This window comes from Pleurodeles waltl, chromosome 10 (genome assembly GCF_031143425.1).
Source record: "Pleurodeles waltl isolate 20211129_DDA chromosome 10, aPleWal1.hap1.20221129, whole genome shotgun sequence".
NCBI classification, from domain to species: domain Eukaryota; kingdom Metazoa; phylum Chordata; class Amphibia; order Caudata; family Salamandridae; genus Pleurodeles; species Pleurodeles waltl.
Genome location: NC_090449.1, coordinates 1,055,994,797 through 1,056,020,628, shown reverse-complemented (window position 1 = coordinate 1,056,020,628; position 25,832 = coordinate 1,055,994,797). Strand labels below are relative to the sequence as shown.

The 25,832-nt window shown below is 44.9% G+C and overlaps 1 protein-coding gene across 1 annotated transcript in view; it reads left to right on the top strand.

Annotated features, from left to right (window-relative positions):
- Nucleotides 1-25,832, top strand: part of KCNH8 (potassium voltage-gated channel subfamily H member 8) — a 915,601-nt gene that overhangs the window by 776,404 nt on the left and 113,365 nt on the right. Inside the window, exon 11 of the mRNA XM_069212070.1 lies at nucleotides 1,522-1,736. Within this exon, the coding sequence (XP_069068171.1) occupies nucleotides 1,522-1,736 (215 nt within the window). The remainder of the gene's footprint in view (nucleotides 1-1,521; nucleotides 1,737-25,832) is intronic.

Below are 25,832 nucleotides of genomic sequence, written 5' to 3'. Positions count from 1 at the left end.
AAAAGCACCAGTCAGTAGTTTCATGACCACAGACAAGAATGAATGTGAATATAAAGTTCCTTTATAAGGTCATGCTTTTCGGGTGTGATTTGTAATATCTTTTTAATGTACAAGGGATTTTATGCCTTATAATGCTGAGTTTGACCATAAACATCTCTTCAAATATCGCAACATTTTAACTGTAATAATTCATTACAGCACAGTAGTTCTTCCATTTTATTTTTTTCTCAGTAATATTTTATTAAGGATTTTAGATATGAATGACAACATATGTTAGATTCACATTACACATTGTGTATGGATGATACACTGTCACATTAATAACTCGCAGAGAAGAAAAGAAACCTGAAAAGAAAAGGGAAAGGACTTACCCACCCCACCCTAGCTAAGCAATTTCTCTGAGTCGAACAACCAATGACCACCTGTAATAGAGTGTGCGTAGGGACAGAAACTATCCTTCCAGTTATACAGAGGCCTGAAGCTGTGCCGTCAAAGCCAGAGCTGGATGGCCCATAGAAATATAATCCACTGGTGGTTTCCAAGTAGCAAATCCTTTCCTATGTTCACTCCTCACATTGGCAATGAACCTTTCAATAGCCAATCTGTTCCAAATTCACACATCACTGTAAGGGAAGGGGAGTTTGTTTCTTTTCCCACCATGGTGCTAAAATAGGTTATGCCACCACAAGACACTGCCAGATGAACATGCAGTCCATTCACCTTCTGGCATCACCTCTAGTTGGTCTCAGTCCCAAAACCACTACACCAGGATCTTCTGTGTGACCTTCCCCTGCAGCATTCTCTTAGTACAGGTGACTAGTAATTCCACTATGAAAATTAGAGAAAGGTTTTAAATCTATATGGCAGAGTTTAGTGTATCAGAATACCTTATAGCCTGTTGGCGAAGGCTAAACTGGTCATTAAAGTCCCTAACCCCTAGTCACAGACCAAGTCACAGCTGAAGGCCTGTAGCGATGGTACAGGCCTTTAATAACTGATATAATTTGAGGTTGAATGTCTACAAGGCTATCACAGCATACTACCCACTGAAGGTACAATGTTTTAAATGACACAGATAATTAAAAGAAAGATTCATTTTGGAAGGTTGGAGTCGCAAACCTGTGGCAGCAATTATTGACCCTGAACCACCCCATTTTCGTCAATTGAACTCTCAACTTCCAATTTTCTCAAATACATTTAACATTTTAGTAAATTTTACCTATTGATATGAGATAGCTTATTTTTCAGAAATACTGCACAAATGTACAATTATGAGTGGAATATGCTGTAAATAATGCTGTACCCAGAAATAAATACCAGTTATGTGTTCTTCCTTTAACTTCAGACATACACTAACTGGAAGTGTACTTCTTTGTTTGTGCAATTGTTCTCCTAATCTAAGAGGAAAAGTTCTTGAAAATTGATCCTGTGAAAAAAAAGGCCAGTAGGCTCAGGCCTTGCCAATTATCTCAGCACAAACCATGCAATTCATCCCTGATCGCTTCAATATTTCTCTTCCAGGCAAGGGCGACTTAATTGGTGCAAACCTCTCCATTAAAGACCAAGTCATTAAAACCAATGCTGACGTCAAGGCGCTGACCTACTGCGATCTCCAGTGTATCATTCTCAAGGGGCTCTACGAGGTCCTGGATTTTTACCCGGAGTATGCACACAAGTTTGTGGATGACATTCAGCAGGATCTGACCTACAACCTCCGCGAAGGACACGAAAGCGATGTGAGTATCTAGAGATAGCAGAAGCCATGACAGTTTCATAAATGTGCGTGAATGCATGAACTGGAGACTTGACTGTGCTGTTGTTATCCTGGAGGTGTTTCAATAGGTCAAAGAAGAAGCCAACCTTCCCACATGATATTGGGAGATTTGCAGTCAAGTTAGGTTTCCTTATGTCAGAATTGCCCTGGCACTAGTTGAAGCCTTAAGGTTGTTAATGTCTTCCCATTTTCCAAGAAAGAAACATGTGAACATAATCATCTGCAGAAATGTCTATACTCCTTCCTTTATTGATAAGATCGATTTACTGTGGCATTATCCGCTAGATGAATGGACGGGTCCCGCTCTAAAATCTTGCAAACAAAGTAACTTTGCAAATTGAAATGGTTCCTGCTGCATATTTGGCACTATTCTTTGTAATAAAAACATTTATAGGTACGTTCCAAAATGGAGGACACACTCAAAATGAGGGCTGGTCACTGGGTTTGTTGTTTGTCGTACGTCTATAGCAAGGCTCTCTTGATTTGACTAGCTTACGTGAGGTGAAGGGCCAGTGAAAATCAGCTTTTGGTTTAGCTCAGAGGGATGTGTGGTTTCGCTGAATGTGATTAGTGGCAGTCTCTGACAAACCTTGTGCTTGGGAAGCTCTTTATTGATAGTGTTGCATTAGAGTAATGGAGGACCTTGAGTTTGGCAGATGCTGAATCTGCCATAAAGAGGCTGATGTCCTGTTCACCCCATTTAGTGTGTATAGGGGTTCTATGCACTCTAAACAGGGCAGAAGGACAACCTGCTACTTTTGAGCATATGTATTCCATCCACTAAACCATAAACAAGCTCTTACTTTCCCATTGTGTTTCAAATGTCCTACTGTTGATGTGGCGTGCTACTTAAACTCAAGTCCAAAAAAGCAAGGAATTTGATGGCGAAATGGCCTGCGGAGGAGAGTAATCAGGCAGCAGGCATTCTGACATTACCTTTAGGGGAAAAAGGGGGAAGCAAAAGCTTAAATGAACCGTGATACATGAGCTTTCGGTTAACCTTTGGAGTTGGCCCTCACTTAGGCAGGATGCTGGTACAGCAGTGCGGGAACTCTTTTCTTGTAAAGTCTATAGTGCCTCTGCTGCCCTGCAATGAAGGACTCCACAGCTAAATTCCAGTGTGTTGTTTTCACACAGCCTGTGTAGACACCTGAAGTAAAATAGATATTTAATTAGCATTGGAACCATGACTTTCACCTAGTGACTCCAGTGGTGAGCAGCAGCAGACAAGACTGGCAGGTATGGACTATCAACCAACACCTCTTAGTTCTAACAAAAGCATTCCCTGCATAGAGTGTGTGAGGGGAGACCCAGCTAGGACTTACACTTCTTTGGAGGGCGTAGGTCTAGCATGGAGTCTAGCCCCATCAGATGTACCGTGTACTAGTTTCACATTAGATGGGTGGTAAGGTAAGGGGTGGAATCTTGGGAGGTCACCAATGCCCTATAAAAGTGATCAGTTGCACCCTACCTAACCCCAGAAGCAAAAGGACATTGCCATTTAGCGGATCAGACAATAGCACAATGACACCTGTTATAAAGGTTAATGTAATGTCTTCATATAACAGGACACACATGGTAGCAATTTTCTAAGATCTCCCTATTTTGGCAGATTAGGTAAGGGAGGCACAGGACGTAAATGGAGTTCCAGGATCAAACATTTCCTCAACTTTAGAGGCAAGGACAAGAACACAAGTATCTAATGTCCATAGTTATCAATTTAACCCTACAGTATGCATAATCCTTACAATAAAGCTTTTTAACTGAAAAGGTAAATACTTGTGTATCAGAATCAATTATGTATTTATGTTTCTAATGAACTATCACTTTCCCCAGATATGCTTCTGCTTTTGTTCTATTGGTGTAAGTTCTACCAGTGTTATTTCTATCTCTACAAACATTCAGGTGTTAGAGATAAGCCACTATCACCCGTAGGTCAAAATATATTGATTTTCAAGATAGCGCTATTGTCAATTAGAATGCCCTAAAGTGTTTGATCAAAAATTGTCAAGTAGGGACAAATAATCATTCATCATTTAATCTATGATGTGAGCACATGTCATCCCTATCATTTAAAGCTACAGTTTTATTTTAATACAAAAATATATATTTGATATGTTTATCTTTTTTTTTACAAAAATGCTATTTCTATGACCTTCCTTTTCATTGGAGCTCAAGTTGTCTGTCTCTTGATACAGGAGGATAAGTGTGAGGTTTTCCTGCATGATGCCATTAAGTTTTGTCAACACGTACACTTAAGTATTCTTTAAGGTGCAAGGTTCCCAGAAGATCATGCCACCCTACATGTGGCTTTTCTGAAAAGCTAAACCCCAGGATTAACAAACAAAATAAAGGTATACATTTAGCACAAGAGATCCTTGGAAGGAGGATCCCAGATGCAGTCAGATTTCATGAGCTCTAAGATCTTTATGAAGGACAGGACATTTTACCAAGATTTCAATGATTTTCAATGTGGTCTGCACTGCAAGGCAGAAAACGCTACCTGAGAGATATTAAAAATCTATAAACCTTGATGACTACGATATGCACATTGTTACCAACCCTCTTCCAGAATCTCAGTGGGTACCTGATAATGCTCATCTATGACCAAATCAAGATATTCCATGTTAATATATGGCCATCTTTCTACACCTCTTACACCTGTTTTGACCACGTTACTCAACCAATGTGCCTCTCAACCACTTGCAAAAGAAATAGATTTCAGCCTTCAAAAAGGCAACTGATTAGACCTAGCAACACTGAATACAGACTCTTAGATTGTGGTCCGTATCAGACTTCTACATGAAAAAGAATCTAAATTAATGTTCCATCGTCTCTCTCTCTCTTCACACCTGGAATGGGTGTCCCACTCACTGTCCTTCAGTCAGCCTAAATAGGGTATAGAAACCAAACTGTCCTAGATGAGTGCCACACACGCACACATGACCTGTCAGCATCCTCTGAAACCATTGACCACAATTTGCAGAATTGGAGGGACTGCACTAACCAGAATCTCTTCTTTCCTGCATGACTGCACTCACCAAGTCAAAGCACTTGACCTTTTCCTCTCTGGAACCTAGAAAACAGTGGCATGCCTCTGCATTCATCCCTCTATATGATGCTCTTTATTAGTTGCGTGATCTGACTGGCCCACCGGCATAGAAACTTACAAAATTGTTTTTACGTGTGTATGGATGATACTCAGCTGCAGCTCGTTTTACAAGAAGAGTCTGGAGATAGACATCAAGTGTCGTTTTTCCTGAAGCACACCAGAACTGGCCCTTCCTTAACAGTGCCAAGATTCAAATATTACTTACAGGCCAGTTTGACCCAATAACTCTCAACTTCAATTCATCCAGCACTGCGGGATCCCCTCCAATGCCTGTTCAAAAGGATAGACACTCAGATGGTGCAGCACTACTGAATCAAGGGCTGTATATCAGGATCCACAATGTCAGAGGTCATATTTCCTGTCTTTACATTGGTAGTCACTGAGGGCCTGATTTAGATATTGATGGACAACTTACTCCATCACAAGGCTGATGGATATCCCATCCGCCGAAATCTAAATCCCATTATGTCTTATGGGATTTAGATTCCAGCAGACAGTATATCCATCACCGTTGTGACGGAGTAACTCATCCATCAATATCTAAATCAGGCCCTAAGTCACTGTATTGCATAGGACATCACAAGTATTGGTATGGGCATGTAATATTATTTGTAAATTATACGTGGTCTCGGTCCAGAATGCATGCTTTTTGTGATCCGGTGTAAATATGTTCAGTATTTTTTGAGGTATTAATGGTCAAAGATATTTGTATATCTGGATGGTTGGGTTTGAGGGACTCCTGCAAGAGAGCCTCAAACCTAATTTAAAGAATGGACTCTACTGATTGGCCCAGGTGGATTTTTTACCTTTGGGCCATCTTATCCCACAGCAGTTTGACTCCTGCGGGAGAGAGCACTCTGGATGGCTGCCAGCAACATGAAGAAAAATGCTGCTGGCAGCCATTGCATGACTCAGGGACCTCCATCCCCCGGGGCCTTTGATGGGCACCACAGTGCCCTTGGTAAAAAAGAGCACTTTTTCAGAAAGTTTTGTGAAGATTTGTCAAACTGCATCAAAGGTATTAGCACACCTAAATAAAGGGTTTCCTGTGGGAATGCTGACCTAACTATAACTACCCAGTGGTGACTGTACTACATATATATATATATAGTCACTGAAAAAAACAAAGGTTACAGGGATCTTATAGTTAGGAAATAGAATTTAAAAAACATAGAAATTCAATTAAAAAAACAAAGGTTACAAAGACATTCCAGTTAGGCTCACATTTTAAATGTACAAAACCATAGAAATTCACCAGTTATAGTTAGTTGCCTCAAGTAACTATAACTCCCCCCCCCGCCATGCAGTTTTTTTCATCAAAAATGTTACTGCAAATATTACAATGATATTATCAATGATGTTATCAAATATGTTATGAGTGTCGTAATTTGTGGTGTAATTAGAAGTGCATGGCAAGCTACAGTTACCTTAGGGCACGAGTTATTGTTACTTGAGGTAACTCTAACTATAACTGGCGAATATTCTATGGTTTTTGTTTGCTTAAAATGTGAGCCTAACTATAACGTCCCTGTAACCTTTGGCTTTTTAAGTGAATTTCAATTTTTTTTAATTCTATTTCCTAACTATAACATCCCTTAACCTTTGTTTTTTCAGTGAATGTTTAAATTTCTTTTAAAGTATAGTTATTTTCATAACTATACATTGATCCAACCTCCGCCGCGCACAGTTGGCCAAAGACCCCCTGAAAGCACCCAACCTTTCACTGTGCATGGCCATCAAATGTGTGCAGGGAAGGTTGCCCGCTAGACCTGGCCTGCAGCCAGACCCTACGGCCAACGCTCCCTAACCACCCAACCCCATGCTGTGCACAGCCCTTTGGCTGTGCGTGACGGGAGCTGGCTGTGGCCTCTCTGGGTGTGAGAATAGGTGTGAGAGGGTGTTTCTGGGGGTGAGAATGGCTGTCAGATGGTCTGTCTGGGTGTGAGAGTGCGTACATCAGTATTTTAGTGGATGCATCAGTGGGTGCACGGGTCTGTGAGTGGGTGCATGAGGGTGTCAGTGGGTCTATGAGTGGGTGTGTGACAGTCTGAGTGGGTCTGTGAGTGGGTGCATTACTGTCTGAGTGGGTCTGTGAGTGGGTGCATGAGGGTCTGACTGGGGCTGTGAGTGGGTGCACAAGGGTCTGAGTGGGTCTGTGGCTGGCTGCGTGAGTGTCTGAGGGGGTGTGTGAGTGGAAGAAAGATTGAAATAGAGAGACAGAAAGAGAGTGAGAGGGAGAGAGACAGAGAGTTTTTAGGCTTTGATATACAACATACTTAGAATGAGATATTTCGGTTTAAAGAGAGTAAGATTACCTTTCAGTATGAGCCTTAAAGATTTGTAGTAAAACCAAAAAATGGAGGAACGAGTCCGGCTGGACTCAAACCATCAAAACTCAGTGTGAAGGTCTATGACCTTCACACTGAGCTATTCACTTCTTTTTTTTACCAGTTTTTTTTAGCCCTTTATGGGATATCTGGGACCTCGAGGGAAGCCTCAAGGACTCCCCAGTGGTCCCATTGCTTCATGAAACAAAGAGATGCCTCAAGCAGAAGCTCCCTGCTTGCTGAAGCAGATATGCATGCAGAGGACAGCGATGAAAGGTCCGGTGTTTGACAGAGGAACCTGTTTGACAGGTTCCGCTGTCAAAAACCAGAGTGATTGCCGTGGCTTGGCTGCCACTGCAAAGCTGCAGCCAAGCCACAGCAAACATCTATGACCTGGTGACGGGCACGCTGGGTCATAACCTGAGCCAGCCATGGGATGTGGTGGCCCACAAGGCCATCAGTGGCTCCACGAGGGGGGCAATGCGGCCCCCCTCCAATGTGAAGGAAGTCCCAGGGAGGTGGTGATCCCCAGGTGCTAAGGTGGTCCAAAACTGACCCCCTGTAATTATTTCTGATATAGCCCCGGGAGGTGGTGATCTGCAGGCTGTTGGGGGGGGGGGCAAAAAGCCCCACACACACTATCCAAATATAGCCCCAGGGGATTTTGGCCCCCCGTAGATAGATAGATAGATAGATAGATAGATAGATAGATAGATAGATAGATAGATAGATAGATAGATAGATAGAATTGTGCTACTAATTAAAACAGTAAAGCAACAAGTTATGGTAGTGTCCACAATACATTACTAGCACATCAGCTGTGTAATTCATAACTCAAACACCAAATGCAATGCACATGACCACACCCTAGATGAAGCACATACAATTACAAATGTACATATTCATACAGCTGTGATCACATTATCTATACACTTTGCTAGAGATGACTCTGAATGCAGGGTCATTAACTGGCTTGATCATGCTCTGTGGATCTATTACATATTGCATTTAGGTTTTTGTGTGTTAACCCATTCATAAAGGAGATGGTACCACCATGTTCCCCTTTGGAAATCAGAGAGAGTGGTGCAGGTCTCTGTCAGATAAGTACTTTTGTTGCATTGAAAAAATAAAAGTTGTTCACAAGCCAGTCAGTGTGCAATTAATTGCAACAGTAAGCGCTGGGTGTCCTACATCTGGAACATGGTTCTCGTAAACTTCCATTATCTCTGCTAAAACGCCTGACCTGGGACTGCCTTCCCGCCAACAAGCATCAGTCTGGGACAAAAACCAACAATAATGCAGCAGACAGGTTACATTGAAAAGCCTGGCTGGGTTCTGCCTCCAAAGCATTTGCTGAGTCTGCGCCTCCCACCCCCAACCTGCTCTAATAGGAAAGACTGCTGATTGGACGAGATGCCTGCTGCGTGCTATCAAAATTATTTATTCATTTTCTGGTTTGAGTCACCTCTGACCCTCATGTTCGACACGAGTTGGAAATCAGGGCACTTTCTCTGAATACGGCTTTTAATCAAAGTCTGCAGTGGCTATTTCACGACAATGCACAATTTTTCAGAGTATGGAAATGATCTAATTTGCATGTAGTTTAATCCATCTTCTTGGCACATGAACGCATGAAAAGCTTGTGTTCTGTATAATGTTGTGTGAACCTCATGCCTTTGTCCTTAGTGGGCCATGCCTCTGCAGTGTAGAGGGGTTCAAGACTGTGGCAGTACCTCCCTCCTTCACAGGGTGATGCATTGGAAGCAGGGACGGGCATCTGAGGCACCCACATTGTGAGAGGAGGAGCAGGCTACGAGCACAGCTGTTTCGCCAATCACTGGGTTTTAGAAGTCCTCTCAAAATGCCTCCCATCCTCCATGTGTGGTCCTACCTGAACAGTCACGTCTTCTTTCACCAACTACCCAGGCACCTCTGCTCCACAGGACTCCCACTCGCACACAACCCACAAATATAAAGAACCACGTTAGTAGGACGGGTGTTCTCTTACATCGTCCTCCTAATGCATGGTACGACCTCCCACTCCACATCAGAACGCCTCCTCTCTTCTTGAATTCCACGAGAAGCTAAAAACCTGGCTTATCAATCAATCAAACTATCACAAAAAGGGCTGGGCACACATACACCTGCTCAGTGCCAGGATACCCTCGCGGGTGAGAGCATGCTTCACAAATACACATAACATCCTGAAAGGGTAAGTCCTCACCAAGCACTCCAGCTCCCTTAGCTATCTTAGCCTAACAAATATGTGTGGGTCTGAGGCTTCCATAATATCTATTTTAAACATGAGTATGGGATCACTGACAGAATATCAGAAACAAGAATATTGTGTGGACAGAATATTGTGTCAAAAATATTGAGGACCTAAATATCGAGAAAGTAAATGCAAATAGATAAGAATAGATTTGCTATTCTTAACTCATCTATGTGCCTTGAACATACATATTTATCTTCAAGGTATATATATAAGGGGTTATATGTAGTAAAATGTTGCTTAGATATAGAAACATAACTTCACAATTTTTTTGTACTCGATATTCACGACACAATATGTTGTCCACACAATATTTTTCCCATATTTTATCGAAACATTGAGTAAATGTATACCTAGATAATTAGTACCACTACTTAACGTAAACATGGATAGGATACATAAACATTCGGTTTAGTTTATACATGGGTGTTAACATGTATGCAGATGTATCCTTAGTGAGTTTTTTGCACACAGAATACTCTCCCTTATTGTGCTCATCAGTGTTTCAGACAGGCCTGTTAGGGAAAGTGCACTTTGACAGCCATTTCATCTTACTCTGAGTTGGTTTCTTCCCTATGCGTAAGTCCCATCAGCGAGTAAACTTGAGCGATTGTAAAAGGCCTGAGCCCTGTTACCTCCATTTGTTAAAACATGGCAAACCTGTTTGAAAATGACACCTCCCGCAGACAACTTCTCCATACTGCAGTGAGAAAGAATAAGGCATAGGGAGTTGTACAGTGTGAAAGCACGGCAAATTTACTATGCACTTCATTACCTGATTGAAGTGGCACTGCGTTCTTGTCGAAAGAAGATATAAGAGAGAGGTTCATTGGTGGTCCTCCTTGATCTGGGTCTGATGCTCTACCTCAAACCTCCACCTCCCAAGGCCAGGGGCTGGGGTTAAAATCTGATGCTCACCTTGGGAATCACCCACTGTTAGGGCATGGAGGGCACCTTGGGTATAGAGCAGGTGCAGAGCTAGCGATGGTGCAGCAGGTGCAGTGCACCAGGGCCCATCGAACCCTGATAAGTGCTATATTTTACTACCTCAGCAGCAGTCAAAGTGCCATCTTCCTTGCTTACACTAGGGCCCATGGCATTTTCTATTCTACTAGTATAGAGTCAGAATGGTAATCAATCAATCAATCAGTAAATTTCTAAAGCGCGCTACGTACCCGTTAGGGTTTCAAGGCGCTGGGGGGGGGGGGGGGAAGCTGCTATAGGTCGAAGAGCCAGGTCTTGAGGAGTCTCCTGAAGGTGAGGAGGTCCCGGGTCTGGCGCAAGGGGGTCGGGAGGGAATTCCAGGTCTTGGCGGCGAGGTAGGAGAAGGATCTGCCGCCGGAGGTCTTGCGTTGGAAACGGGGAACGATGGCGAGGGAGAGGTTGGCAGAGCGGAGTTGGCGGGAGGGGACGGGGAAGTTGAGTCTGTTGTTCAGGTAGGCGTGTCCGGCGGTAAGAACAAGATAGAAAAACATGAAACATAGCAAGGGGTTCCCCTACATGAAAATCCCTGTGAGAAGTCGTCTCAAAAAATGATTTTCAATAATTTGAAGTTCTGGAGCCTTTTATATCCCTAAATATCACTTCCAAACAAGGCCACAGAAATACATTTAAATTGATATATTTGAATAATATGGCTTTCGCCCTTGATAGGTTTCACCCCTATTCTACTGGGAAAATCAAACACAACACTAGCCAAGACATTCCTTTTAAATTTCAAGAGGGGCCCCCAGGTGGCCCTTTCATCGAAGAGCACCCCAGGTATGGAAAAGCCCTAACAGTGGAAATCTCAGTCCCCGCCACACTAAAGACTCGCTGCTCCTTACCACCCCTCTCCGGCACCATAATGTGTGATTTGTTAAAGTTAAGCCCAACTTGTCCATAAAACTGACGAAAGCATTGAGCAGTTTTTGTAGACCCACTGGGGTCCTAGATAATACGATAATGCAGATCATGTTAAAAAATACACTAACTCTTTATATAGGCCCATATTAAGCAGAGTTGCCCCCAATTTGCTCCTGTTGACCATATCAAAGGCCAAAGATAAATCCATAAAGCCATGTGCAAACAGCCGTTTATTGATGGTATATTTAAAAATGACCAACCATAGGTTTAAACATTGATCCAGGATACTTCTGCCAGTTATAAAGCCATTTTGAAGGTCACTCTGGATTTTATACCGCCCCAGCCAAGCAGTCAGCCTTGCAAGAACGACCTTATCTCGGATCTTGACTGTCGTATCTATTAAAGAAATGGACTGATAGCAACGCAGACCACTTCTCGCCCTTTTCTTGAATATCCACATAATTATAGCCTAGACCAAGAATATGGGATACCATCATTCACATCAGCATTCAGCACATTAGTTAAAACTTTAGGCCAATCCTCAGCATCTAACTTCAGTCAGCACTCTATTCAGTCCTGGCGCTTTATTTTTGGACATACAATCTATACCCGCCTTATCTTGCTCCACCTGAAAAACTAGGTTAGGTCTGCCACCCTCAAACCCTACATTCAACCCTGGAGCTTCAATCTAGTGAGACTCATAGACCCCATTGAAGTGCTCCGGCCAGGCTTCAGGACAGATATGGCAGTCTATACTAGCATTAGCAGCCCCAGAAAAGTACAGAAAATATACTATTTAGCAGAATTGAGCACTAGCTTTTAAAACATCAACCTGTAAAAGTTGATCTGTGCATCCTGCTGGATCTGCCTGGTATTCCCTTCAGCTTTATAAATTTTCCTTCACAATGCCATCTCTTTGATATTACATGTTTTTGTTCAGGGCAGTTAGCAGGGAACAGTGGGCATGAAGGTAGGACTGATCACACCATCTAGATACAGGTGCTGGGCCCCCAGATTTACCCTTCCCAGCAGTAAGAAACCCCCAAATACACTCACACATTTTATGAAAAGTGAGCAAAATAGCATCTGGTGTGGAAGATGCACCCAATCACAAGGCAACATCCTGCCTACAACTAAGATCTAGATGTGTCAGAAGATTTAGGGGAACCACTTTGGCCTATTGCAGTCTACGCCCTGATCCAGTGGTTTAAGTTCACACACAGACCCCCCTGACTTTAGTCTTATTCATCCAAAACACCCAATACAACGTCAGACACAAAGGACTGTAGTCACTAAACTGGCTCCAGATAGCCCCATATTGGAGGACAAAATGAACTAAATTAGAGGAGAGTAAATTGCAATTCACAATAGAATTACAACCACGCTCAACACATGAGGAACAATTGAATCAAGACAGGTACCGTTAATAGAATAATTTACAAGTTGAAGATTATTATCAGCCGTGATGTCATCCAAAAGTTCCTCCTGACCGGAATGTTCAAAATGAGAACTCCCCTCTAGAGTGAGTTCCTCACTACTTACACAGGGCTCAGAGCATAGGTGGATATTACAATCACCTAGCACTATCACCCCGGGGGAACTTCTTGCTTTTCCAAAAAGTCAGCCAAAAACAAATCAAGTGCCCTTAGGTGTTCATTCTGCGTGATTCGAGATAAAGAATTACAAAAGTGTATCAACTAAAAAGGCTAGTGAGGAAAAGATCTCCAACGTGACTGCCAAGAGAGACTACGAGGCAGCGTCAACCTGGACTGCTTTACACTGGATATATAAAGAAACCAGAGTAATAAGACCACCCATAGCTCTCCGGCTACCCGATGAAGTGGCAGGCAAGAAAAGGAGCAGAACCCTCTAGGTACAAGGTCCGACTGATATCCCACGTCTCTTGCAGTCCCACAATATGAAAGCCTTTTGACAAGCTCAGCCAACTTGTATCCAAAATCTTATGAGCTAGACCTGCCATGTTCCAGCTCAAAATCTTAAATTGGGAGTCCTTCACTTCCTATAAGTGGTTGTAAGGGGGTAGTAGACTAAACACCACACCCTCAGCTAGGCCCCCGATGGAGGATGCAGGGGGGCAGGGGCTTAGCAGGCGCGGCCCGTCCTTTAGGGCGGAGGGGCCATGCCCCCCCCACCTTTTGCCCCTTATAAAGTGTGTTTGTCAGGCTGAGCAAAGGTCAGCCTGACAGACACTCTTCATGTTCAGCTCAGGCAGCCAGGAGTGAGACATGCGCGATTTGCGCAGACTCCTGACTGCCTGAGCTGAACTTTGCTGGGCTGAGGAGGTCACAGCTCCTATGGGCGTGACCTCCTCGGATCAGCAAAGGTGCCTCGAGGCCCTCCCCCGGGTGACAAGGAAAGTGTCACCCATTGACTTCGACCTGGGCGCTTCAGGTTTAAGCCCTGAAGCGCCCAGGGCGAGTGTCAATCAGTGACACTTTGTCACAGAGTGGGGTGGGATCAGCAGTCTCACTGACCCCATCCCACTCTGTGATGAGGCTGGAACTCCTACCTAAGGTCAACCAATGAGGGAAGGCAGCAGTCCCAACCCTCCTGGGACCTCCGAGGCTGAAGGTAAGTGTGTGTGTGTGATCTTTTAAAATGAATGTTTGGTGCGTGCGTGCATGTTTGAATGTTATGAGTGTTGTTAATGGACATGCGTGCGTGTGAGAAAGAATGAGTGTGTATGTGCTTCCTGCTCACCCCCCTGCCTCCTAAAGCTGCCGGCCGCCACTGGGGCTTAGTAGTCAGTCATTACAATCCAAGATGCTTAGTGGGTTGAATCTGTTCTGCAAAGTTAGGAGCTCTCCCTCGCACATACCTCTACGATGATTGAGGGGGACACATCTTCCCTTTCAGGAGCCCAACTTTGATGACAGATGTTAAAGGTCTGATCTACACAGCCTCGGTAAGAAACTGCCTGGTCCAATGGGGTTGATCAAAGTCGACAGTACAATCACCCTCCCCAATTTTTTCCCTGGGGCCCACTCAATCGTATCTTCTGACATCATATGGTGCTCAGCTAGGTGGCCCCGAAGCAGCGCTTTGTGTTACTCCACTGAGTTACTTTATTTTTCAAACCTAACACAGATTCCCTAAAACCTTCCTTTAGGGGTGGGACCCCTGTCAGTATAGCAACAAACAGGTTTGAATCGGGAGGCAAATGTGGCCTACGTCTAGGAGAAGATGACCTGCTAAAGGCGACAGCGCAACTCAGCCAGTTGGTTCTACTCTGCCTGTGTTGTTTACATCCACAGGTGCCTCCTTGAACTAATAATTCCTGATCAATAGGATTTATCTGTAATTATGTCATTGTGGTGCTCATCTTATTGTGGGGGGGGGGGTGGAAGGATTAATAAGCTTAGGAGGGATCAAAGCTTAGTACCCCTCTGCCCGTCTCCAAACCCACACTAACCCTGGGCTGAGAGGAACCCTCAGGGAAAGCCTTAGCTGATATCAGTTCAATCAAGGACATTTTCTTAGTTAAGGAGGCAACAACGTCCTTCCCCAAGGATTCCATTTCCCCCCAAAACTTAGATAACAACAAATCCACATTGGTAATTATGCCGACTGGCAGCATAGCTAAGTCCACAGTGCATGTATGAGACCGACTGTCCTCAGATGGCAGAGACCTTCGCAGCCTAACACTCCCCCGCCGCAGACTCAGTTAGAGCCCAAGTCCATTTTCTTCTTTTACTTCACCGGTTGGGTGGAGTCAGGCGGGAACAAACTTGGGTTAGGGTGGATGTTGATTATGGTGACCATGTTGTTGCCTGCAAGGGCAGGAGGAACTTCCTGGGTGCCGGAGTGTGGGGGTATCACTTGACAGACCAAGATCTTTGTCAGCAGACAGATCTTGTCATTCAGAGCACCCCCGCTGGGGTTAAATAGGAGATCATTGATGAGCAATCCTGAATCCCCAATGAAGATGCTGCCCCTGCAGGACAAGATTCTAAATTTGGTTAATTACTGGTGTAACATAGCAAGAGTGGGTAACCAAAGCTGTTACGCACTGTTACCACATTATAAAAGAATTCAAGGCTGCTATGACAGGGCTCTCTGAGGTCCTGTCAGCACAGCACCGGCTTTCCGCCCTGATGGAGAGAAAAGGGCACCGTGTCGGGAGGGGATGGGGTGAGATATCTCATAGGGTCATGGAGTCATTGGCTGGAGCCAGGTATTTTTATTTTACATTTCAGAAAGGGTGGGCAAGCCATGTTCTGTATGTCTGCCTCATTACTCCTCTGCCTGGCCAGCAGTAGGAAGCAGGAATAAATGATTTTAGGGACCTTACATAACATAAAATTATCGATGGGTAAAAAGTGAATAGCTGGTTTGTTTACCACCTTGTGGTACTGAGTGCTATCATAGATAACATGAGCTTCTATCTCATGGTCTATTACTAATCACTCAGAATCTCTCAGTAAAAATCATCCCATTATTCACTGTTACTTACCAATTATTCTGTATGTTAGTTTGATAATCGTCATTACTACTATTTCTCAGATCTCCTTCGAGTATGATGGCCCTTTGGCAGTGCGGGATGCTCTTCTAAGGCCACGTGCAGTGCTGTCGCTGCGTTCTTGCGCGAGCCCTAATGATGTCCCTGGGGAGATGTGGCCCTGCCAGGAGATGCAGGTATCCGGCTGCCTTTGATTCAGGTCTCCATCAATAGATGTCATTTTGTGGAGCTGAAAGACGGCTCGCGCAGGACGGGGGAATCTATCTCTGCCGACAGGGCATTTAATTAGTCCACAACCCTTCCTAGCACACTACTATTAATAGCGTGCCTCGCCATCGTGGCTGGGCTGCTGCCGTGCTCCAGTGGAGAAGAGCGGCACTGCAGTACATTGAGGTGAGAGCTTGGTTTCCCTTATAGACACTGATGGGAGTTTAAACAAATTCTCAAGTCCAAAATAATGGGTCTACAAAATATTGTGTCAAGAACATCAAGGGCAAAACTATCACGAAGATACATTTCTATGGTTAAGCAAAGTTTCACTATACTTAACCCCACTATATGTATATCTTCAAGGTACGCAGATGTGGAGTTAAGAATATTAAATGTATACTTACCTATTTGCAATTACCTTCTCGATATTTTGGCCCTGAATATTTTTGCCACAATATTCTGTCCACATAATATTTTTAGCATCGGTATTCTATCAGACTGAAGGCCGGCACTCACATGCTCGCTCTGCCCTGGTTCTTACACCGTGAACAAAGGCAAGAAACAGTACCAATGTCAAGAAACAGTGCTAGGAACCCATGCAAACTTTTCAAAGTAGTTCATAGCCAAAGTACCACAACAGGCATTCTCTGGACACCAGTTTGCTACGATTAATTAGGTCCTTTGTCATGACAAAAGTTAAAAGGAGAAGTGGTCAAGCCAATTGGTCTGGCTCGCATTTTAAGTGCTGTTTAAAATATTGAAAACACCTGCACTACTGGAAAAAAGAAGTTAAAACAAAAAATTATTGTTTTTGTGTGATCATTCAAATTAATTTTTGAGATAAAAAAAAGTCTGTTGTGATTGCAATGCAAGCATTCCATGAGTGGCAGAGTTATTAATCAAACAGCCAATATTAAAGAATTAGTAACAATAGGTTGTGCAGATCGCTTCACTGTCAAACCAGACCTAAAATGAGGATACCCTTAGTGATCAACACCCACCAGGACCACTGCAGATCAAAACCACATGACCAACAATAGCTTTGTCTCTAGTAACAAACCTACTGAAAAACATCAAAAACTGGAAATACTCTGGTGATCACTGCAGTGCACGCAGAGGATCTCCCAGGTCCTGTACCTGCTTTGAGGAACAGATCCTTGCAAACAGAGAGGTCCCTGCCACATTGAAACTGTCCCTAGTTACTCCCTTCCTCAGAAAACACACTCTCAACCCATCTGATGCCAACAATAATCACCCCATTGCAGACCTCCCTTAGAACTCCAAAATACTACTGAAAATGGTCACAGCCTAACTCCAAACCCAATTCAAAGGCAACAGCAGCTACCAATCCGACATCCACCTTTAACAAACAAGCATTTGCAATGCAGTGGGTCTCGCATTTGCTCGATTAGAGCTATTAACGTTGTAAATTCCTAACTGGACTTTTCTTTTCACATAAATTGAAAATGAAAAATAAAACAGTTGACAGAATCAATTCAAAGGGCCATGGCCGCCTTGAGCGCGAAGGAGAGGCACAAAATGAAAAAGAAGTTTGCTTGCAGTCAAACATATCGGCAATTGTGCAATTATCCATGTAACAGGGCAGACTGCAAGGCGGTAACAAAACCTCCCCAAGGAGGGACAAACATAAATAATTTACCAATAATAACAAAGGAATTTTCAAAGGCAAGCCCACGAACGAGTGAAAGAGATGGGCGTGCGGTGGGTGTGGTTAAAAGCCCAGAGATAGGTTACAACAGGCCAGAGCGCTTGCACGCTCGACCTAAAAACAAAGTCAGGATTAGTAAATGTCTGAATCGACCTGCTAAATGCATCAGGCCTATGAGCTCTTTCATGGGTGACATCATCACCAATAAATCCAAACTTATGAAATTAACAGTAACATGGATTACTGTTCTGAGCCCTAACTTTCAAATGAGAGCAGCAGTGAAGGATACCTGCCCTCCTTCCCAACAGAGGAATAGAGAGTGGTGATGCGTGCCCTTATCAAGGCCCACCTGCATTGTGGCAAAGCGCTCACACTGCCCCACTCACATGCCAGATAAATAAAAGACAACATAAGCCAAAAGACTTATGCAAATCTAACTGTTGGGCTCTGAATACAGCAGCATGTTAACACCACAACCCAGTCTTGCATGAGCTGTCCTTATGATCTAGGTTCAGTTTCAAAATACTGTGCCTCACCCATAAAATCTGAAGGGCTAGCACCTTCCTCCATGCAGGAAAAAGCACACTCTACCAAGCAGCACTCTCACCCCCTTCCAAGCAAGCCAGCATCCTTGTTATTGCTACAACCAAATGTACATTTGGGCAAAGGCGGATCCTTCTCAGTCATGGGCCCTTGCCTATGGAACAACCTCCAAACCCCGTCTGCCTCCCGGTCCTCCCCAAAGCATCCGCAAAGCTCCCAACCCCCTGGACATTATTGCAAAACTAAACACTCATCTTTGCAATCACACAGTGCAGCACATCATGGGTTACCACCAGTGGTCAGAGAACCAGGGTCCAAGGAAATGCTTTCTCTACCTGTGATCCCTTGGTAACCCCATCTTAAAGAGCCAGGATGCCTATCTGGGGTCAAAGACTTTTAATGTGACTTCTGAGTCACTTATGGCTCCCATTAACATTTCACATCTTATGAGTAGGACAATGTGGAAAGTCACATTCAACCCCACAGAGGTGGGGAATGTGGTATATTCCGCCTCTTTTTGGCGCATGAATAAGGAACACCCACGCAGTTATGGGTAGACGTATGCTCTTTGCCCTCGGTGAGAAGAGAGAGGCATGAGTCCGCCAAGGTTTCTCAGAAGGATCCCTGATTGGTCAGCGTGTCAGCCAATTATGTTGGTCGGCATCCCATTCACATATCTGGGACATACACGCCCAAGAAAGAGCTGAATGAAAGACATTCCACAGCAGGTGGTGGTTACATCCCATCCAGGCTTTGACGGAATTCTATGGCCAACCCACAGATGATCCTACATTTTGCATATGCTCAACTTGTCCATTGCTTACAAGTTGTTGACATATAACACATTGCTGCATTGTGTTGGGGAAGATGTCCTAATTAACAAGAATAAGCTTTAACTAAAGCGAAACATGGGATAGACTTCAATATTAGTTTCAGTTTTTGCTTCTGCTCTGACTAACAAAATTAACAGTTAATGTGTGCTCACCTCACACCCTGCAGCGAGGGACACAGTTATATCTCGCGGCTCATTAACCTCCCACTACAAAACCTTAAAATAAGGATCTTTTTTTCTGAGCAGCTCGGAAGAGAGATTTTTTCCCGCCCTAGCACTGACATATTTTCCTACATTTCAAAGAGCTTGTTTAATTATAATGCCTGCCCTCGCGAACCTACAATTTTCTCCTTTCTGCCTGAACCGAATCTGCCAGACTAAAAACTAATTACCAGACGAAAAGACTTCCTCTTTCAACATTGACTGCGCATCATTGAAAGTTAGTTGAACAGGCCTAGATTTCTTACTAGGTTGACTAAAAATAAACATGTTAATTTAGAAATTTCCATGTCTACGGCTATAAGATTTTTTATGTGCAAACAGTGGGGAGTAGACATCTTCAGTTTACAAATCGATTAATTTTTTGCCTTCTCTCGATTAAAATTTCCTTAGCAATATAGTTTTGTAAAACATGTACAAACTTAACATGCACAAAAAAGCTAAATTTGCATCTCCTTTATAGCTGCGGGAAGGGGAAAATCCTTGGGCTGGTGCGGTACATCGACTTCATAAAAAGTCCTCGATTTTTTATTTTAATGTTACACCTTCAAACCCTGAGGCATAAGCACTGAGTGTCATCGCTCAGAGTTGGGTGGATCTCTTGTGAAATATGAATGCTTGACCCTAGGACCCATTCCTAAAAATAATGAGGACATCTATACATCATTTAGAGTTACACATTCAATTTATGGAGATTTTCACATTTGTCAAGATCAACAACAATTCTAGGACATCCAGAAACTTCCACAAACCAAAACCATCCAGGTGGACTCCTGCCCCCTACACTTACATCTGTTATTGCCCTAGCATAGGTGGAAGCCAATAGGTACAGATGACCTATACATACATCAGATGCATCACTGAGGGCACCTAAGTGCAAGAATAAACGTAGGGCGGTCAGCGGGGTCATTTCACACAAAAAAATCATTTGGATACCAGTAGCATCATATGTCCTTTGGTAATCATGGAAGGACAGAAAGTGGCATTGAATGACCTCTGGCCGCCCTTGGCCACTGAAAACCTGAGGCTGTTGCACTCTCGAAAACATTAATCGATACGAGACATGAACACCCAGAGTCTAAAACGAGCAACATCTAAAGCCATGCATACCTCTTAAAGATCAGTGGTAAAAGTGTTTGCATCACATGCAGTGTTGCTGCATACAGAACCATAGCGGTAGCACACCTAAGAAAACAACTGCCATCGAGCACCACAATATGACTTCATTCCAGTATATCAGGATGACTCCAAATTCAGATCAACTTTATGTCAGTTTGTCTGAAGACATCGTGAATGCCAACCTAGGTTGGCCATTGTGGCCACATTCTGCCGCTGAAGGTGCTACAGAACGGGAAAGATTTCAAGCTTTATCTTGGCCATGTCTGAGGTTGAGTGGCACAAAGTTCCACAGGGATAAACTTTGGAAGTGTAGAGATGTCTCCTCATTTGTGGTTGCCTCAGTGGCAATCAGCAGTGTTTGGGAAACCTTTTTTAAGTGTTTAGTGAATGGTTGCTGCTTGATTTCCCTGAAAGGTTATAACTCATGGGGCCTGAAACAGCTTTGTGGATCACAAGAAACATCTTGATTTTGTTCCTTTAGTGGTCATTAGTCAGGTTAAAGACTTAAATGCTGCATAGAACGATTCAGGAACACAATGAGTTTTGTTGTGTGCCCACCACAGTTTCTACAACAGAATTTCTGTCATTGTGCAGTAAATTCATGAGGACATAATGAAATCCCCATCCTATCTCAACTTCCCCAGGAAACTAAAGACCTGGCTGTTCAGCTTGAAGTTCCATAAGGCCTACTCTACTTAGCGCCTGGATACCCTTACAGGTGATTAGCTGCATTCTACAAATAGAAATTGTTGGAACTGGCTTTTTGACAGGGTCATTCCCAAACTTTTTGCCTCCTTCCTCCTATTTTTTCTGACCTGTTGTTGTTGGCTTTTGAACTCTGGGCACTTTACCACTGCTAACCAGTGCTAAAGTGCATATGCGCTCTGTGTAAATTGTACTGTTGATTGGTTTATCTATGATTGGCTATTTGATTTACTTGTAAGACCCTAGTAGAGTGCGCTGTATGTGCCTAGGGCCTGTAGATTAAATGCTACTAGTGGGCCTGCAGCACTGGTTGTGCCACCCACTTCAGTAGCCCCTTAACCCTGTCTCAGGCCTGCCATTGCAAGGCCTGTGTGTGCAGTTTCACTGTCACTTCGACTTGGCATTTAAAAGTACTTGCCAAGCCTAAAACTCCCCTTTTTCTACATATAGGTCACCCCTAATGTGTGCCCTAGGTAACCCCTAGAGCTGGGTGCTGTGTGGGTAAAAGGCAGGACATGTACCTGTGTAGTTATATGTCCTGGTAGTGTAAAACTACTGTGAGGCCTGCTTCCTTCATAGGCTAACATTGGGGCTATCCTCATACATTGTTGAAGTGGCAGCTGCAGATCTGAAAGGAGCAGGAAGGTCATATTTAGTATGGCCAGAATGGTAATATAAAATCCTGCTGACTGGTGAAGTCGGATTTAATATTACTATTCTAGAAATGCCACTTTTAGAAAGTGAGCATTTCTTTGCACTTAAATCTTTCTGTGCCTTACAATCCACGTCTGGCTAGGTTTAGTTGACAGCTCCTTGTGCATTCACTCAGACACACCCCAAACACAGGGTACTCAGCCTCACTTGCATACATCTGCATTTTGAATGGGTCTTCCTGGGCTGGGAGGGTGGAGGGCCTGCCCTCACACAAAGGACTGCCACACCCCCTACTGGGACCCTGGCAGACAGGATTGAACTGAAAGGGGACCTGGTGCATTTCTTAGCCACTCTTTGAAGTCACCCCCACTTCAAAGGCACAATTTAGTATAAAACAGGGCCTCTGCCCTACCTCATCAGACACTTGCTGGAGAAGAAACCTGAACCAGAAACTACATCCTGCCAAGAAGAACTGCCTGGCTGCCCAAAGGACTCACCTGTCTGCTTTCTACAAAGGACTGCTGCCTTGCTGTTGGCCTGCTGCCTTGCTGAACTCTTGTCTGGCTGTAAAAGTGCTCTCCAAGGGCTTGGATAGAGCTTGCCTCCTGTTCCCTGAAGTCTCAGGACCAAAAAGACTTATCTTTTTCATTTGGACTCTTCTTGCGGCAAAAATGTAGACGCACAGCTTGCTCTGAGGCGAGAAAATTGCCGCACACCGACGCTGCTCGACGCAACACCTACGGGGCGGCCGGAACATTGACGCACGGCCTCGCATGGACAACGCCGCCCGACTTCCAGAGGGGAAATCGACGCAACACGTACCGTGAGAAAGAAAATTCCACGCACAGCCTCGCAGAACGGCGCGCAGCCGGAAAACAAGCCGAAGAATCCACTCACAGACCCTGGGACATCTGGTAATCCCGCAATCCATAGAAGGAGACGGTCCGCGTGCCGGAAAACGACGCACGTCTTCCCCGAGTGAAAAATAACGACGCAAATCCGTGTGTGAAGGGGCGCAACTGACGCGCACACCATTTTTCCTCCCGTAGAACGACGCACATCTCCCCGCGTGAAAAATAACGACGCAAGTCAGTGTGTGAAGGGGCGTAACCGACGCACACACCATTTTTCCATGCATCTCCTCTTCTGCGGCCCTCTGCAGAGATTTTCCACTCCAAACCAGGTACATTGTGCTTGAAAGAGACTTTGTTTACTTTATAAAAACTTAAGACACTTCATATAACTTTTTAGTGGTATCTTTACAAGTTCATATTGCATCTTTGATCGTTTTGACCTGCAAATACCCAGATAAATATTATATATTTTTCTAAACACTGTGTGGTGTATTTTTGTGGTGCTATAATATGGTATTGTATGATTTATTGCACAAATGCTTTACACATTGCCTTCCAAGTTAAGCCTGACTGCTCGTGCCAAGCTACCAGAGGGTGGGCACAGGATAATTTGGATTGTGTGTAACTTACCCTGACTAGAGTGAGGGTTCTTGCTTGGACAGAGGGTAACCTGACTGCAAACCAAAAACCCAATTTCTAACATTGGTGATCAGCGGTGAGGATAGGACTTGTGTTTGTGCAGTGACATACAGTAGCTAAGTATTTCACGACCACCCACAGTTGAAGGTCAACTTGATTTTTCATATTTTTGCTTTTGGTTCTCTGATGTCCTCCTGGATATATTATTGATATTTTGGACTTTGGATTTTGGTTTTTGCCTGTGATACCTTATCAGATTGAGAATGGGTATCTACCGTGTGTCATTCTTTGTGCCTACTGAATCCCTCACTAAGGCTGATCTAAGAAGGCTTTGCAGAAAATGGGGACTTCCTATGTCAAGGAGATCTACTAAGATGGAACTGCTAGATACCTACATAACCTGGGGGGAAGAAAGATGGGCAGAGGAAGAGGCAGCAAAAAACCAAATGACTAAGCACTCCTCAGATGAGGAGGAGGACTGCTCAGATGAGGAGGAAGAATACTCAGATGAGGAAAGAGAACCAGTGAAAAATGAATGGCTCCTAGAGGCAGAGCATTGGAGAGAGGAGCTAGATGACTTTATTGAAAGGGCTGAGGCAGCAAGAGCCTTAGCCCTGGAAAAAGAAAGGATTGCAGCTCAGGAACTGAGCTGTGAAGAGCCGAAACTGGAAGCCGGAAGGGCTGAGTCCAGTTCAGATGGTGCCAGCAAAAATCTTGCATCCAGTACTGCTGAAGAAGGGCACAAGCCCAGAGATGTGGGGCCCAACTCGAATAAGGGAGTTGACACACCCAGGTGGTTCAAGGGTATGAGGTAGTTCCCGTTATGCACAGGGTCTCTGAGAAGGATTGGGGAACTGGCACAGAGAGTCATATTCCTACTGGGGGGAGGGACACTTTACTGGCTCTATAAGAGAGTGACAGGGAAAAGGGTTCCCCCCGGTGGACGTCCTGGATAGAGAGTGTGGAGACATCCCAGAAGAGTATGGGTTGAGTGTCAGGGACAGTCAGATACTGTCTCACCAGTCTCAGGAGGGTGATGTAGAGTGCTTTTTCAAGGCTGAGTCACTGGATGGTTGGGTGAAGGGTACTGTGGTTAATACATGCAAAGGGCAGAGTGATGTAATTGCGGGAGAGCATATGTCTGGTCCTTATTTTCCAGAGCTACGTCAACACCAGGTGGAGTGTGAGTTCTCTGACCCCAGGGAGCTTACAATGGAGGCAGACTTCTGGGTGAATACCAGAGAGTCTGAAGAGGCATTTGGGGGTGCTCCTAAAGGGAGTGGTCTAGGTGTTTCCCAACCAAGTGAGGTGGGAGAGGATTGTATTGTCCCATGTAGGTCCCAGGTCCTAGAGGGTTCCATGAGGGACCGCCAGGAGGGAAGGCTAGCCTGTACCTTAGGGCCACCTGTTGAGGGAGGCCCTGCAGTGTCAGAAGAACTTGGGGGGGGTGACTGTAGCCAGCATCCCACCAGTTATGGTGTCTGGCAGTACCACTCCTAGTGAGGGGGTGCAGAAGTCCAGACAGAGGGTTGAGAGGGGGTTGCGGACCCCAGTGGAGGTCCTGGAGAGTCAGGGGTCAGCTCTGACAGCAGAGCCCCCCAGGAATGACCCAGGTGAAACCGTTTCTGGTTTGGGGGAGATCCAGACTCTGCCGGATGGGCAGAGGTCAGGAGACTTGCGCCAACCAGACTCTTGTGAGGCCCTTGGGGACGGTGTGTCCCTTGTGGGGGGTGAGTGTGCCCCCAGGAAGTCCTGGCATGACAGGCAATGGTTCAATCTCAGGGTGATGACTCTGGGTTGGATGACCAGGTTCAGGGGTTAAACTCTGGCCTGGTGGGGGGTCAGTGTGCCCCCCAAGAAGTCCTGGGGTGCCAGGCAATTGTTCAACCTCAGGGTGGTGACTCTGGGTTGGATGGCCAGGTTCAGAGGTTAAACTATGACCTAGTGGGGGGTAAGTGTGCCCCCCAGAAAGTCCTGGTGTGCCAGGCAATTGTTCAACCTCAGGGTGGTGACTCTGGGTTGGATGGCCAGGTTCAGAGGTTAAACTCTGACCTGGTGGGGGGTAGGTGTGCCCCCCAGAAAGTCCTGGTTTGCCAGGCAGTGATCCAGTCTGAAGGTACAGACCCTGGGCTGGAAGACCAGGTTCAGGGAGTCCCCCTGGACCTGGAGGGAGGGGCTTCTGATAACAGTGCCCCTACCATGTTGTCTTCTGAGGAGGCCACTCCTAGTTGGAGGGTGCTGGACCCCAGAACGGAGGGCAGGGGGAGGGAAGCCTCACCCCGGGCCCTAATCCAACCTGAAGGTACAGACCCCAGGTTGGAGGGCCAGTTGCAGGTTAACAGCCCTGCACTGGTGGAGGAATGGTGCAGGGCGGCTTCTATAGGCACCCTGACCATGTTGAACTCTGGGGGTACCGCTCCAGGAGGGAGGGTACAGAGCCCCAGAGGGGAGGACCAGGTTCAGGCTGTCATCCCTGACCTGGTGGAAGGGACAGTGGTTAAAGGGTGCCCAGCACCTGGGGCTACCGCCCCCCACTCTCCACAGCCACAGTGGTGGGAGAGCTTTGAAAGGCCTGGGG